This window comes from Dermatophagoides farinae, chromosome 1 (assembly GCF_024713945.1).
Source record: "Dermatophagoides farinae isolate YC_2012a chromosome 1, ASM2471394v1, whole genome shotgun sequence".
NCBI classification, from domain to species: Eukaryota; Metazoa; Arthropoda; class Arachnida; order Sarcoptiformes; family Pyroglyphidae; genus Dermatophagoides; species Dermatophagoides farinae.
The window spans coordinates 3,583,250-3,599,100 of record NC_134677.1 but is presented as its reverse complement, the minus strand read 5'-3'; the positions used below and the strand labels follow the sequence as shown (position 1 = coordinate 3,599,100).

The 15,851-nt window shown below is 30.8% G+C and overlaps 4 protein-coding genes and 1 long non-coding RNA gene across 9 annotated transcripts; 2 read left to right on the top strand and 3 right to left on the bottom strand.

Annotated features, from left to right (window-relative positions):
• Positions 1–358: 358 nt before the first annotated feature.
• LOC124491740 (sarcalumenin) lies at positions 359–7,793 on the bottom strand. Of its 2 annotated transcripts, none has more exons than XM_075735322.1 (12): positions 6,840–7,793; positions 6,658–6,774; positions 6,300–6,583; positions 6,100–6,237; positions 5,903–6,037; positions 5,572–5,693; positions 5,385–5,503; positions 4,200–4,372; positions 1,984–2,164; positions 1,258–1,395; positions 828–1,176; positions 359–770 (listed from the first exon to the last, which is right to left on the bottom strand). In XM_075735322.1, the coding sequence occupies exons 1-12, from the start codon at positions 6,904–6,906 to the stop codon at positions 614–616; spliced, it is 1,980 nt and encodes a 659-aa protein (XP_075591437.1). In that variant the 5' UTR covers positions 6,907–7,793; the 3' UTR covers positions 359–613. The 2 variants fall into 2 exon arrangements, with proteins under 2 accessions (XP_075591437.1, XP_075591436.1); XM_075735321.1 differs by having other exon boundaries at positions 6,100–6,246; positions 6,840–7,788.
• A 716-nt stretch (positions 7,794–8,509) lies between these two features.
• LOC124492977 (uncharacterized) lies at positions 8,510–9,332 on the top strand. The gene is made up of 3 exons (XR_006959089.2): positions 8,510–8,869; positions 8,974–9,145; positions 9,213–9,332. It is a non-coding gene; the product is annotated as an uncharacterized LOC124492977 (long non-coding RNA).
• Positions 9,333–9,912: 580 nt separating this feature from the next.
• Past1 (putative achaete scute target 1) lies at positions 9,913–13,721 on the bottom strand. Of its 4 annotated transcripts, XM_075735323.1 has the most exons (6): positions 13,438–13,721; positions 13,190–13,330; positions 12,957–13,095; positions 11,152–12,313; positions 10,813–11,094; positions 9,913–10,757 (listed from the first exon to the last, which is right to left on the bottom strand). In XM_075735323.1, the coding sequence occupies exons 4-6, from the start codon at positions 12,064–12,066 to the stop codon at positions 10,347–10,349; spliced, it is 1,608 nt and encodes a 535-aa protein (XP_075591438.1). In that variant the 5' UTR covers positions 12,067–12,313; positions 12,957–13,095; positions 13,190–13,330; positions 13,438–13,721; the 3' UTR covers positions 9,913–10,346. The 4 variants fall into 4 exon arrangements, with proteins under 4 accessions (XP_075591438.1, XP_075591440.1, XP_046911951.1 ...); XM_075735325.1 differs by lacking the exons at positions 12,957–13,095; positions 13,190–13,330 and having other exon boundaries at positions 13,438–13,697; XM_047055995.2 differs by lacking the exons at positions 12,957–13,095; positions 13,190–13,330; positions 13,438–13,721 and adding an exon at positions 12,430–12,924.
• Positions 13,722–13,963: 242 nt separating this feature from the next.
• On the top strand, positions 13,964–14,776 carry LOC124492973 (uncharacterized). Its single transcript, XM_047056003.2, has one exon. The coding sequence runs from the start codon at positions 14,159–14,161 to the stop codon at positions 14,717–14,719; it is 561 nt and encodes a 186-aa protein (XP_046911959.1). The 5' UTR covers positions 13,964–14,158; the 3' UTR covers positions 14,720–14,776.
• Positions 14,702–15,761, bottom strand: LOC124492971 (FCF1 rRNA-processing protein Bka). Its single transcript, XM_047056001.2, has one exon. It carries the CDS (start codon positions 15,420–15,422, stop codon positions 14,829–14,831), a length of 594 nt encoding a protein of 197 aa, XP_046911957.1. The 5' UTR covers positions 15,423–15,761; the 3' UTR covers positions 14,702–14,828.
• Between the last annotated feature and the right edge of the window lie 90 nt (positions 15,762–15,851).

The following is a 15,851-nucleotide window of genomic DNA, read 5'->3' as shown; positions in this document are numbered from 1 at the left end:
ATTTGTTTACATATAGTTTTTTTATATATTTCAAAACAATTGAAAACAACAAAAAAAAACCATGTAAAAACACACAAACAAACAAAAAACACTATTAGTGACGAATTATTATTTATTTATTTATTTATTTATCTATTTATGACTACAATTACTCTATTTATTAATTTTTAAAAGAGAAATTACTTCCTGTTAAATTATTGTTATTTTTGATTGATTGTAATTTTTTTATCACTAATCACCGAATTATTCCGATTCATTTGTATTTTTTTTTCGGCGAATTCTTTTTCATTCCTTTCATTTCTTTGTCTTAGTAAAAAAAAAATTAATGTAATAAAAAATCAACTCTAATTTGAAAATATTATATGAATATATGGCCAATTGAGAAGTTTTAATTGAACAAATTCTTCTGAATAGATAATGGGATTTCCTTGGATAGTTATATCAACAATAACAACAACATATATAATATATAATAGACAACGTGTTCGTGCGTGTGTGTAAAGGACAGGTTAATCATTATCAATACAAACGAGCACCTATAATCATAGATAATATTTCATTTGACTTGTATTATTTTTTTTATATATATTTATGTATGGATAATAATTGTCAACTAGTTTTGTTCAAATTTGGTTTTAGTCAATTTTTTATATTTGCCAACCAATTCAGGCAGATCATAGGCGATGGCTACATCAAGTCTATCGATAGGACAACCACGGAAATATGAACATGTAGATGTTAATGGCTTGAAATCAATCAGAGGATTCGATCTATAATGAGAAACACAAAATTAATTTATGCCATATTCTAATAGTTATGAAACTGACCGGAAAAATTCTCGATACACTCCTGGATCGGGAAGATCATATCGGGATACATTTTGTAATTGACCCATAAATGCACCGGAATAGATACGATATTGATGTGGATTTTCGGCAATATCAGCTGCCAATTGTCTTGAGCTCGAACCGAACGTGAATAATCCTTTATTCTTATAGAATGTTGAAAGATAACAATCTATCAGCTTGGCATGATTACGAACGCGAACAGCATGACGACGAACTTCGGCAATATGTGATTCGATGCGTGAAATTCCACTCAATTGTTGGGATAAATCTTTGAGCCAGGACGTCTCTTGGCTATCAACGAATTCGTCGAAATTATCCTGTGGTAATGCTACGGTAACCGAAATATTATTTCATTTCATTTGCATTATAAAATCAAGTGTGTGTGTGTGTGTGTGTATTGTCATCTTACTTGAAAGGGCATAAACCATCGGTGGACGTTCATGTGACATGATGGGCGACAATACCCATAATAATTGTCCAAACATTGAAATTATTTGAGAATGTGATGCCATATCAGCTTTTGCAATTATGAATCGTACTTCACGGCCTGTAATATATGATGGATGAATAGAACGATACATACAAATTATGACAATATATTCGAATAATTAATGATAAATCATCACAGAAAACAATAATAATAATAATAATAAGGATGATGATAATTAATAATCCAATCCAAGTTAGATTAAATGAATAAATTGATAGTTATGAATCGAATTCAGATTCATAACATGGATGATGGATAATCAGGTTACTGTTTATCAACAACCAATACTTATAACGATTGGATACAATGAATGGTCCAGACATTATGTTTAGAATGAAATTTTGACAATCATTTCTGTATATTGAATGCGGGTGAAATTCTGTAGAAATTAGGCCTGCCTGTATCGTTAATTGTTATCGACAACGATTAAATGTTGATAAATGATAATTACATCACGCAAACATTGCAGAAACAAAACAAAAACAAAAAAATCTTTCACAAAAAATAGTGATCTCGTTCGAGTCTGAGAACGACAAATGGCATAGAAACAATGATAGACATATGGTAATAGGATCGTTTGCTGTAACTTGGTTTGCTACTTATCAAAAATGAAAATTTAGCATTCTAAATAATCAGCTTGATTACCTTTAAGTTGATCTAATAGAGCACGCAGCGAAGTGGACAAATGTAATTGGCTAACATCGATGACAATATATATGACATCCGAACGATCGATAAACCATTGATAGACATCATTATCGATGGTTTGCTTGGCCATTGCCGTTGGTACCATATCAATCAAACCGGGACTATCGACAATCACCATCTAACAGAAAAATAAAATAAAAATATTAAGATATCGAGTAAACAAAGGTAATGACAAAATTCACAAAGAATTTTCGAACTGGTGACATGTCGATACAATCAAAGCAAATACAATTCGATGTTTTCTATATATGGTCATGATGTTTCGTGTGTGCATGATTTTTTTTCCTTCATTCTTTCGATTATTATTATATGATATGATCATGTCCTAAATTGGGATTTAATCAGGAAACTACATGTCTATTTCTATATCTATTTTCATATTTGTATGCTTGTTTTTTTTGGCCAACAAAGTATAATTCAATGAAAAAAGAATGGGTTGCATGTAAACCATTCATTGTCATAGGTGCATGACACAAATTATTAAATGAGGTTTGATTTGTCATTTCTTTAAGTAATGCGTATAGTTATAATACGAGATCCGAATAGACACAATGTGTATGTTTATAATATGAAATTTTGGTTTTGGTTTCGCATTCAACCAACTAACACAACTCAAAATGAAGATTGATCGTCAATGATTTACTAATAATCAAAGTACACTATACATACATGCATACATACACACACTCACACACACACACACATTAATGAAGCGAAATTAAACTAGTAACAAATAGAATTCATTGAACACTAATTTATTGTACTAGTATGTGAATAAAGATGATATCTTGAAACAATCGACTGCTTCATTTAAACTAAATGACTGAATGAAGCCAAATAAAATTCTTAAGAAAAAATGCTTATGATGATGAAACAGCAGATTTTTTTTTCTCATTCTCTTTCCATACAAACTATATAAAATTGAAAAAGAAAATAAAATTCTGTCGATCTCATCTTATTTCACATTGATTGATGTGTATGTTGTTATCATGGGTTATTGAAGTAATTGAATATAATAAATAAAAATTGGGCTAATAGAGTAATAAGAATAATCATGTACAAAGATATGTCTCTTATCGGCATCAAAATTCTAAATAAATTGAAGAATGAAATTCATTTCATCTAATGATGATAATACTGTTTTCGAAATTATAATTGTGTGAAATCAAATTAATCAATGACAAGGTTTATTACATGAAATTTGATTCTATTTGGCCCACAAAAAAATTTTCTACGGAAAACAAAATCTATTGGAATCAAAGAGCAAAAAAAAAGAAAAGAAAATCTTTTCAACGAACTGAAATGGAAAAAAACAATTTTATCATTTCATTTTTGGCATCAACGGATTCGATTTCATCAAAAAAAAATCATAAACGATATAAGATGTGTGAATACAATCAATTTAAAAGCTGTTGTGATGTCTGAATATAATCTAAAACCTGTCAAAAAGGATTATTGTGATATTAATAATAAAAAAAAATACTATGAAGGATTTGCTTTTCATAGCTGTGAACCAGAAAATGATGATGATGAAATTTTTTTTGTCATATTTGTATTTTTTTTTAAATTTCCTGTGATGAACGAAAGGATTTTTTCTTACATAACAACAATCGAATCAAAAAAATGGTGCCAAACTATACTTTTATAGAAAAAAAATGTATTTCAAGTTATTCCATCCGGTCGATGTTGTAAAAATGATGATTGTTTTTTTTTTGTTTGTTGAACAAGACTAAAATAAAAGAATAAATATCCATATAGAAGAAATAACTAAGGATTATTGTAGAAATAAAATTTGTCAATCTATTGGATGCTATTAGAAATGAATTCCTTGTCAAAAAAAAAGTTTTCCATTCACTCTTAATTCAAACCTAAATAGAATTATCTTTTTCTCGCTATGGTTTTTAGCCTAACAAGGATTGTGCTTTGTGATTTTTACACAGTAATTGGTCATTACACCTGGAATCTGCTTTATACAAAGACAACAAAAAAGTTTGTTCGTCTTATTAAATTTGATCAACTAGAATGAAAATTCTGTTATATTGCACCATGTCCACAGGAATTCTCAAAAGGATTCCCGGTTGTTGTCTTGGACAAACAATACACACACACACACACATATATATAAATATAAAATGGAAAAAGAGCAAATATACCTTCTGCAATATATTGATGGGCAATCGTCGAGCGTCGATATAATCGGCAATGAATTGTTCACCAAACCGTTGTAGACTAGAAAATGTAAAATCTGCAGCCAATTCTATTGGACTTAGATGTGTATAATTATCGCCATAAGTAAGTATCGAAAATTTTGTTTGCGATGCGGCTCCTATTGTTGTTTTTTACAAATTAATTCAATATATAATCGATCCACAACAAATCTATTGTTACCTGATGATCCGGATGTCGACATATCGATCATCATGTATAACATATCATGAAGATAATCATTCAATCCATTCGGGTATCCATCAATGGAATGTCGAAGCATAGGACAAAGCAAATAAATGAATGAAATGAATAAACAAGTTAATTAAAACATTAACAACAAAAAATAGTATTGAAAATAGCAAAAAAAACAAAAACTTTTTTTATTTGTGAGTTATAATGTTCAATTTCTCCGGATATTGATATCTATAGAAACAAGCACACACACATATAGCATTGTTGACTCGAATCGCAAAATCAATTACACGCCCGCCGGGAACGGCACTGAATAATGAAGAAAAAACTGTTTTTCACTCATCTCACGGCGGTTGTAATAATACCTGGAACCGTATGTCTTAAGTGAAATTTATCGATTAATCGATCTATTACACTTTGTAACAAACACATGCAGAGAATTAATTTTTTCCATCTTTTTCAACAGAAAAAAAATTCTTTTGGTTCAGTTACACTGTTATATCGGCAAACAAAAAAAAAACAAAAACAAAAAAAAAGAAACAAGAAACCTCAGCTAAGCTAAAATCGAAAGATAAATTGTTAATGGAAATACGAATCACATATATAAAGCTCAACCATCGACTACTATATGTAAAATATAAATTATAGATGCAAACATCATTCAAAGTTTTCTTTGGGATTGTTAAAACCAAAAGACGAGAGAAAAATCTAGACATACACACACACACACACACCAACATCATGATCAGTTTGGATGAAAAACATAGAAACATGTTTTGAATCCCTTTTTCATTCTTTTTTGACTAATAATATATCATAATTTGCATATGATTCAATGATATTTGGAAAAATTTACATATGACTTGATAATCAACTTGTTTCATAGTAAACAAAATTGAGAAATGACATCAAAATTTTCATCCAATTGAATGATTTACCTGTAGGTATTTGCCAAGATGTACCATCAATACCGAGTAAATAATTGACTAATGAAGATTTCCCAGTAGATTTTCCACCAAGAAAGAGTATCATTGGTTTTGAAAAAATTTCAGAATCACTGCATAGAAAAATATAAAATCAGAGAAAATAAAAGGAGAAAAAATTTCAAAATTTACAAAAACTTACGTGATTAATCTGGTCGTAATCTGACGATATTTATAAATAGTTTCCAATGGTTTTACTGTTGATTCATAAACCCTTTTTACATCTCGAAATATCGATTGTATTAGATTCTGTTCGGCATTATCCTATCGTATTTATGAAATTAATTTTCAAGTATTACCAATATCGAATTCAAATACCCTAAAATCGCGACTCTAAGACGCAACTACCGAAACACAGATATTTTTTTCCATAAAGTAACTATTAAAAATAAGACTATTTATCAACATTTTTTATATAAGACGCGTGTTATAGTCGCGATTTTAGGCTGATTCTCAAAATTGAACACACTTACATCCTGTGATCCAATTTCATAGACTTTTAATATATCATCAATATGGGCCCGAGAACGTCTTGGTTGATCACTATTTTCATCATCGTCTTCATCATCATCATGATCATTTTGGGAAGATTTTTTATTCACAGATGCCTTAATATATTTGAAAATTTGAAAAATAAAATCATAGATTTTGAATTGAACATCATACATGCCTTTTTATTGCTTGGATTATTTTTATTCTTTTTACCAGATTCCTTTTTTTTCTTGGCAGGAATCGGCGTTGGTTCATCATCATCATTGTCGTCGTCGTCATCGTCTTCATCATCATGGGCTGAATTTTTTTCCACTGACTGGACACTCTTAGAAGATGATTAAAATGAATTTATTTTTAATAAATAGTTGTGATCTTTACCTTTTTCACTTGATTTTTCTCCTCGTCATCATCATCTTCGTTTTCATGAGCCGATTCTTTTGAATCATCATCATCATCATCGTCATTACTATCGTTATCTGAAGCTTTTTCACCAGATTGGTCATCATCATCATCATCATCATTGTCTTCGTCATTATCATCGTCGCCGTAGTCTTGATTATCAGTTCGATCATTTTCCAATGCATCTTCATCACTTTCATTCCCATCATCGGCATCATCATCGTCGACGTCGTCGTTGTCATCATTATCATCATCATCCTCATCTGAACATAATCAAGAGAAATGAATAAAAATAAGACATTAATCTAAATCAAAAGAATTCAGATAAATAACAAACCTTTAAAATATTGTCGCAATGCTTCATCGACTTTTTCTTTACATTTCACTTTTTGAAGACCTTTGGTTGCTTTCGACACAGATTTTGATGATCCATCCGTTGCCTCTACAATTGGATCTATCAAATGATCAAATTCGTCGGATGAAAAAAGGTGATGATCATGATGTTGAATAAAAACTTACTTAAATCCAATTGTATCAATAAAATCAATACGAATAATAATGTTGCCAATGAATGTAATATTTTCATTTTGGATCTTCGTAAAAGTTGTAGTCGAAATGAAATGAACAGATTAGAACTGATTAAACAATTGATGAACGATGACAATAATGATGATGATGGTATATGATAATTTGATAACTTGAATTAAATATGAAAGACGATTAAAAATAAATAATGATAAATTGAAATAAATTTATTCGAAAATGATTTCGATCGTATGGATTGGTGGTCCAAAAATTCTTTCGATAAAGATGATGATTTAAAGACGACACTCAAAACCGTAAAATTCCAACCAACCAACCAACGATTGATAAAAGGGTTAAACCACAATCAATTCTTTCTGTGGGCCGTATAATATGCACGGATAAACACATACACTTCGACACACCTGAAGGTTGAACAAAGGTTGCATGAACAATAGATCAACCACAGGCACACACCCACTATGAATATAAAGCTAATGAGGCTAAGATGTCGTGTTCGTAATTTTGATGACAAAAATTAAAAGGTCAATTGTATGACTGTAAGCGAGGAAGCGGCAAGGTCAATCTGGCAATGGATTTGTACGAACATTCAGAATTCTTCACTGTTCATACAAACAAAAATCAGGGCTGTTTTCACCTTTTTTTTCTTTCGGCGTGGGTCGCAATACAAAATGCTTCTTGCACTTGGTGTATATGTGTGTGTTATGAAGAAAAAATTCTTATTCATTATTCTAACGGGATTCTTCTTATTCTTTTTCTTTTATTCATCGTAGTAGAAGTATTTTATTCGATACGGATAGGATTTTTTCAAGAACACTGTTTTTCTTTCTTCATTCATCATTTATCGTATGTCAAAATAGAAACGATGTGTGATATAAAAAAACGGCGGACAAGTGGAACAATCTTAAAGAAAGACATTCTACAGGTTAACTTCGAATATGATAATTTGTCATTCAAATAAGAATTGTTTTTTCTCATTCAAACACCGAGATTTACTGTTGTCGTCTTTTTGTCATTTTTATCGATGTTCATTCATGGTAAAATTTTTGTCATACTCATCATTGCAATCAATAACAGCAGAAGCGGCAGTAGCAGCAGCAGACTTATTCATAGCCTGGTAATCCACCATGAAGATCAGACGATTCTTAGTTGCAGTGGCTGCAGCTGCACATTCATTCTTCATTAGGAATGATAAAGGCATTTTTTGCTTCTTGGCACATTGATATAGATTCACCAGTTGGCCATAGAATGTTTAGGCTAGTTAATTATCCGATTATTCTTATGTTTGTGTATGTTGTATCGATGAGGAAAACGATGATTTTCATTATTTTGGTTTTGAATATGTAGTTTTGGCAATACATTCATTCGATGATAACGTTTAAAATGGACTTGACAAGTTAACATTCAAGTGCATGAAGAAAAAAAAAATTTTTATTAAATTCAGATTCATTTTATAATTTTGGACGAGTGCAAGTTTTATTCGAAAACTTATAACACCTTTATTACTTTTCATTATGACTCAGCATATGATCTGTAGTAGCATATATAGTCCTATTATTATCTGAAGTGAAAATTTAATCCAAGTATAATTGGTATCTAAATACATACACAAATTTGGTTAATGAAAATAGTTGACAGATTGATTTTGCAACTTTTTTCCTAAATAATTTGCTATATATCTAATTTATTGAAAATTTGACTACAATTTTATTCGAATGTTTTGAAATTTGTGATGAATTCATTTTCATTTGTCAAATAATGATCATGATATAGTGATTCTTTTGAATATTCGAGATTTTAGATCATAATGAAAAAGAGAAACCCGGCGACGATACATGGACGACAAACAAACCTATAGAATTTATGAACGAATGGATCCAATGGATTCGTATGTCTATAAATTTGAACAAAACATCCCATCATATCATATCAACATTGTCATCGTCCAATCTGATTCCCGTGGTATTCGAATAAATTCTTTATTCAATTTTTTTTTCAATGACTGTGTAAGTTTTCAAAAGATTGTGTTTGTGAAGAAGAAGAAGAAGAAGAGAAATATAAAAAACATTTACATTCTGTAAATAATATTCTTTTCATTGATATTTTTTAGTTTTGTCATCGTTTTCAAAAATGCATAATTATTCATTCATCCTTCAAGCTAACGGCATCTCTCTTTCCCTATATACAGACAGTCAACCAACCAACCAACCAACTCACATAAAGAATAATTTTTAAAAATAGAATTTTTATTCCAATTGAGAAATCATCATCATGGCCATTAGGTACGGGTTTATTATGTTATTGATGATGATCTATCTTGTATTGTCTGCCTTTTACATAAATTTCCAGTTCCAGTATCATTCACATATTCCATCTATATTTGGTTGATGACTGAGAATCGTGTTCGATACATATAAATGATGAAAAAAAAGTGCTAACCTGAAATAAATTTTTGAAACCATTAACCGAGTGATGATAAAGTTGTTGTCGTTATGTTTATTGTATTTGATCATTCAATTGAAAACGAAAATTTGAATTCTGTATTCCAAACAAATAGACTCTCGATTCTAACTATATGAATATATTCTCTAGAAAAAACAGAATTAACAAAAACAAAAATAAACGAAATGACGCGAATGCAAATGTGAATAGAATCGAAACGAAAACTGAATCCTATAGGAACACTTTTGGTGTGTATTGTTTTTGTGTCAAAAATAAAATCAGATTCATTTGGAATCACAATAGAAGATACATTTGTGACCAACAACACATATTTAACATTGTGATAGTAATCATTTCGACAATGTTGCCGATATATAAAAAACTCTCAAACTATTGCATATCACGAACACTTTTCCCATCGGATGTGCTTCGTTTTCAAAAAAAAAGAATTTTTTCCAAAACTGAATAAGTCATTGTATGTGTGTATTCGTGTATGAAAGCTATAATATATTCAAATAAAAAGAATTTTCACAATCCACTTTTGAATTGTTCCTGATGAAATCGTTTTTATTTGACACTTTTTCTATAAATAACATAACATTTCTAGTTTTGAGAATGAAGTAGATGATCATTTGAAATTTAATCGAAAATTACCCATTTAACCAATAAAGGGAAAAAAAGAATGATTTTCAAATATATTTTTTTTTAAATAAAATTATTATATTGATCATAAAATAAATATATACCATAAGCAAGAAAACATTTAAATTTTTTTCTCCTATGTAAAAATTCCTTCAATATTGACATTAAATATGACATAAAATTTTGCACCGAAAAAAAATTGAAACAAATTTATGCTACGACTAAATGAGTCGACCAACATGGACAATAATTGTTATTAATGATTATTGTTTGTGTGAATACCATATTAAGATGTTATTGCAGATTGGGGGTAAATTGACGTTATAATAAACTTGGATGTGGGCTAATTCGTGTGGAAAAACTTTGATTAAACTGTTGATTTGATTTTGCAGAAAAAAATCATTTACGACGATTTGGTGGAATCAAATGTCTAGGCAGTTCTTGTGGTAAATCATGACCATTCAATTTGATTTGCATCAAATGCATGGCCAAGGCAAATTCTTCTGAATCCAACATTCCATCTTTGTCCAAATCGGATAGTTTCCATATTCGGCTCAATATTGTATTTGGTAGATTCGATTTGATCAGTTCAGTTTTGGCTGCTGCGCCAGTTATCTTATTATCGATCGGACTCAATGATTGGAAGATTTCATCATATTTCGGTTTATCTTTATCGACAATCCAAACATGACTCGGTTCCATTGAACCAGCATCAACGCCTTCACCACGTTTATATCCGAATGGGGATTCAACAACACTATCAAAGGCACCACCTTTTACTTGAGTTTCTTCCTTATGGTCCAATTGTTCCTATTTTTTATCAAAAAAAATTAGTCGATTAAATTGTTTAAATAAATGAAAATACCTGTGGTATAAGAGACATCAATTTCGCAATATCTTCAGCCAACATTTTATCGACTGAATCCAATAATGGTTTTTTCAAAGGCGGAAATTTGATAAAATCATGATGCAACAATTTTTCCTGCATTTCCTGTAGATCAGGAAAATCACCTGATGGCACACCATATTCACGTTCAATATCAAGGTAAATGTTGCCCAAATTCTTGATCAATTCTTTCTTCTTACTTTCTTTTCCAAACATACTGGGCATTTCTTTTTTCAGAGCACTGATAATGTAAGCATGGACCTGAAATAAAATCAACGAAAAATTAGTCATATGAAATTGTTTCTATTACTTGCTTGCCTTAGCCAAACGAGCTCGTTTAATTAAATCATTTAATTTACGTAACGCTGCATTCCTTGGCAACGATGTAATATCACTGAATAGATCCTGTTCTTCTGCTTCGAACAATTTTCGATTCTGTGAGAATTGAAGAGGTTGATCCCAGAATGACCCAATATAGACACGTGCAACTTCGGGAGTGTTCAAAACTTTTCCCAAAGACCACATCAAAGCTCCATAGACACGCATCAATTGTTGTTGATCAATCATATCAGCTTTATTCAAAACGATTCGAATTTTGTCATCGTGTCCGCGTAGGGCTTCAATACTGCGTCGAAACTCATCGGAAATATCCAATTTATGTGCATCGAACAATAGGATAATTCGATCTACACGTTCGGCAAACCATTCAAGTACACCGGTAAATTCATAACCACGATCAACACGTTGTTTTTCTCCGGAAAGAATACCTGGCGTATCAACAATAGTAATCTGTTGCAGTATCGGTGAAGTGACGTTGGAACATTGAAGACGATTGAGGAAAGCATTGCCAAATTTGGCTAATGGACGGAATTGTTTTTTAGGATCAACAACCAATGCATTCCCAGGAATGATTCCTTCTTGTTCACCATACATTACGGCAATGAAACGATCAGTAGTTGGTTCGGGTCCGATACGGATACCGGGGAAATCACGTTCCAATAGATATCGGATAAATGTGGTTTTACCAGTTGAATATTGACCCACCAATAGTACCATTGGTTTGGCATCAAAATCGGCATCTTCAAATGGTGGTGAATGAAATTCATGAAATAAATATTGTTCTTCCAATGGTAAAATTTTGGTCTTGTATATTCGTTTAAGGCCTTCAACAACTGATTCATAGAGTTCGGAATTTTTTTTTCGATTCGAATTTGAATTGATCCACGAGAACATTTTTACTTCTATTCCTATTTCTCCTTTTTTTCACAGATGATAATGGTAGTGATGACGATGATGATGCTGATGTTGATTTGGTCTCCAGACAAACACAAACAAATAGTGAAAAAACTAGTGACAATGAGTATAACCCTTTGTGACGCGAATACACGATGTACTGATATCGAAAATGACAATCGTGAATGAGCACGAATCGATCAATCAAATCAAAGACAATCGGGTCGAATCGAGATCGAAATCAACACTAAAAACAAAAAGAGAAAAATATAAAAAAATTTGGTATTCGAATTAGAATGTTTTTTTAAAAGTCAGGCAAAGAATTAAGGCAGAAACTATATGAAAAGATCACGATCAATTCACCTTTAATTTACCATTACACTTGCTTCTATCTAAAATTGTCTGTCTGTCTGTCTTGGGAAAAAATTGTTTGCTGTAATGACAAAGCAAACTTTGTCTTCGCCATTCATCAAATATCAAAGAAAAAAAAACTAAATTTTGGCTGGTTGGTATTGATAAAAAAAACCCTATCTGTTCTATCGATTGATTAGTATTCAAAGTGTGGAAAAAAAATCTGATCGAGAAAAAAACGAGCAGATTTCGAAATTTGAAAATTTCATTTCTTCATAACAACTCATATGTAAAATATATTCACGTCATTAATCACAATTGTGGTTATTAAAAAAAACTTTCATCTAGAATCTTTTTTTTCAATTTTATTATCATAGTCAATTTCATGATTAATCAACCGCTATTAAAAAAAAGATATGCATAAAGAAAGATCGGATTGTTATCAAAATTATAATTCAAACTAATATTTTTGAATGAGCATGCTACATAAACATTCATATCAAACAGCAATGAAAAAAAAATTGTATTCAGATGCTTACCACGTGGAAGTAAATCAAATAGACCAAATCTAATGGCAATTTTCAACAGGAAATAAAAAAAAAATGAAACCAAACTTTTTCGGCAACGACTTGTTGTTGGAAAATGATATTGCAATCAGAGAATCAAATTATATGATTACTAAAAAGGGAAAAAATGACAAAAATTTGATATCGAAAAGGGTGTATGATTTTTTTGACAATAAATAAATTTTAGCAAATTAAAAAAATGTTACTTTTGTAAATGAGGGGCGTTCTGGATAATTTTTCTTTTGTTTGATTAAATGTTGGTGATTAAAAATGAAAAAAAAATTGTTGGATCAATTTATTGATTGATTGATTGATGTTAATACTTCAAATAAATTGTGAATCACAAACTGTTTTATGTGTTGTCCATTAATTACCATTATCCATTAGATAATTTGAAATGAAAAATTTAATACATTGATTAAAAATTACGAATTCGAATACAAGGTATACGTACAGATATTATGTTTGCCGTGGATATGTTTGGGATGTTTTGATTAAATTCAACGATAGTCACTCCGGATTAGTGGAAATTTTTATGTTGCCTGATGATGTGTTTATGCAAAACGACAATATTGAAAAATTGTCAAAATCTGACGTTGTCAAAAATTCGATGATCAAAGATGATGAATAATATTAAAACGATGATTACACGCGTCGTTGTTTAATGTCGATTGTTGCTTCTGCCAAGAAGCATTCAATGAAACACACTATTACCTCTTTATCACAGTCGATTACGGATGCATATCAAATTAATAAAATTCGATGCTTCTCTTATCAATAAATGACGAACCTTCTACATTGATAATATTGAACGATTCAAACAAAAAAATAATCATATAAATGTGAAATAAGGGTAACATAATTTGGGTAATCGCCGCTACTCCATTGAAATAACCGCATATTGGCCATAGCAGCAACAGTATGAATATAATCATCATGCAAGAATAAAATAACAAGAATGTTTCTCAATAGGTGGCGATGTCCTTCCATGTATGAGCAAAACAAGAAATAAGTAGACAAACACTCTATATACTTCACTCATATTTTGATTGAAAATTTTTGTGTTGATAAAATTTGGAAGTAGAAATTTCGCGGCAATCAATCCATTATTGAATTTTACCAGCTACTTTTGATTGTTTGAATACGATATTCTTATTCGATTTTTTCTTCCTGAAATGCCTAAACGTTTCAAATCGAAAGAGATGTCCGATTTTCAACGTGGCCGAATCGTGGGTCAATCCGAAGGTGGCCAATCACAACGAGAAATATCGGCCGACTTAGATATACCTTTGTCGACTGTAAATAAAATTATTGTCGAATTCAAAACCAGAGGAAAAACATCTACTGATCCGAGACCGGGACGTCCAGGACCACCAGAATGTCTTTTACAAGCAATCAAATCAGCTATCGATACGAATCCACGTCTTAAAGCTTATGAATTGGCCGATTTATTTCAGATAAGTCCACGTTCGATTCAAAATTATCTTCATCGTTTGGGCTATAAATGCTGTACTGTACGACGAAAATACGTATCAAAAAATTATAAAAAGAAATCTAAAAATCAAAATCAGCTACAATTGGAGCAATCACAAGAGACGGATTTAGCTGACGATACTGGTGGTCAATTCGTTATTGATGAAAATTGTAAAGCTGAACCACAAGAAGATCAATCATCGACAATTGTCAAAACAATGCCATATCAAGAACAAAGACAAACATCGGAAACAAATACTTGATTTCATTATTTTAATTAGATTGTTATATAAAATAAAATTATAAGTGAAAGTTTAAAATATATAGAGATATAATCACATTACTAAGATGTCAACGATTACCATAAACATCTCAGGTACGTATACCATAAGCGTCGGGCATTCGTTCGATTGTATATTGATGGCCAACAAGAAACATGATCGGTATACCAGGAATTTTACGAATACGCCGTTTCAATGCCTTATCACAAGTGCCAACAATATAGCATTTATGTTGCGTGACACGATTAACAATACAATCATCGGCATATGTTCCTTTATGTGAACATGGTAGCCGTTCAAATTGTTCTTTAACAATTTTCAATGCAAGACGATATTTTTGTCCTAATTTCTGTAATTCCGCAACGATACAATCGGTGACCATTGGTATGCATTTAGCCAATAAACAATTCATCATTGATTGCATTATATCAAGCTTATTTTTTATGGAAAAATTTACAAAATTTGTATCGCATATTATACGAAATGGTGGTCCTAATTGTAAATTGTAATGAAAAAACATTGTTGTTGATACGATGGCTGGTTGGTTCTGACGTTCGGCACGTTTTGCTGCCTTTTTTACTTTTTCACGTTCCTTTTTTTTCAAAGGCCGTGGTTTCATTTCGAGTTGATTTTTCACACGTGAATCTTTCATCGATAACAATTTTGGTGTTCGTGTTTTGGCCATTTTGCAATACTGATAATCAATGAGAATTTCGAGAATATCAACATCAAAAAATTGGTTCAAAAACAAACGTGCACATGTGAACGTAAAAGATATTCATATAGGACGGAAAAAAAATTAAAAATTACTAAAAATTGTCATTGTTATAACCAAGTTATCACTGTATATTGACATTTTTTGTGTTGTTTTTGATTCGTAAAAAAAATTCGGAAAATTTATTGAACAATCCATTGAACTAAAAATAGTCGATTAAAATACGAATGCGCGTATAATTTCGAATTCAACGATAAATAAGGCTCTAATGGCATAGACTGACGACAATTATCGATCATGTCAGCTTCATATATGAATGCTAAAGCTGTTGGTTGCTTGGCAAGGAAAAAATTAAAATTTCAAAGCTTTTTTCTGCTGATTTTTTTTCTGTATACACTC

Coding starts and splice junctions, on each gene's coding strand:
- LOC124491740 (XM_075735321.1), bottom strand. CDS start 6,906: ATGAAAATATTACATTCATTGGCAACATTATTATTCGTATTGATTTTA. Junction 5,694..5,902: donor ATGAAATTGGATCACAGGAT/GTAAGTGTGTTC, acceptor TAAATACGATAG/GATAATGCCGAACAGAATCT. Junction 2,165..4,199: donor CCATCAATATATTGCAGAAG/GTATATTTGCTC, acceptor TTTTTCTGTTAG/ATGGTGATTGTCGATAGTCC.
- Past1 (XM_075735323.1), bottom strand. CDS start 12,066: ATGTTCTCGTGGATCAATTCAAATTCGAATCGAAAAAAAAATTCCGAA. Junction 11,095..11,151: donor AACGAGCTCGTTTGGCTAAG/GCAAGCAAGTAA, acceptor ATTTTATTTCAG/GTCCATGCTTACATTATCAG. Junction 10,758..10,812: donor TGATGTCTCTTATACCACAG/GTATTTTCATTT, acceptor GATAAAAAATAG/GAACAATTGGACCATAAGGA.
- LOC124492973 (XM_047056003.2), top strand. CDS start 14,159: ATGCCTAAACGTTTCAAATCGAAAGAGATGTCCGATTTTCAACGTGGC.
- LOC124492971 (XM_047056001.2), bottom strand. CDS start 15,422: ATGGCCAAAACACGAACACCAAAATTGTTATCGATGAAAGATTCACGT.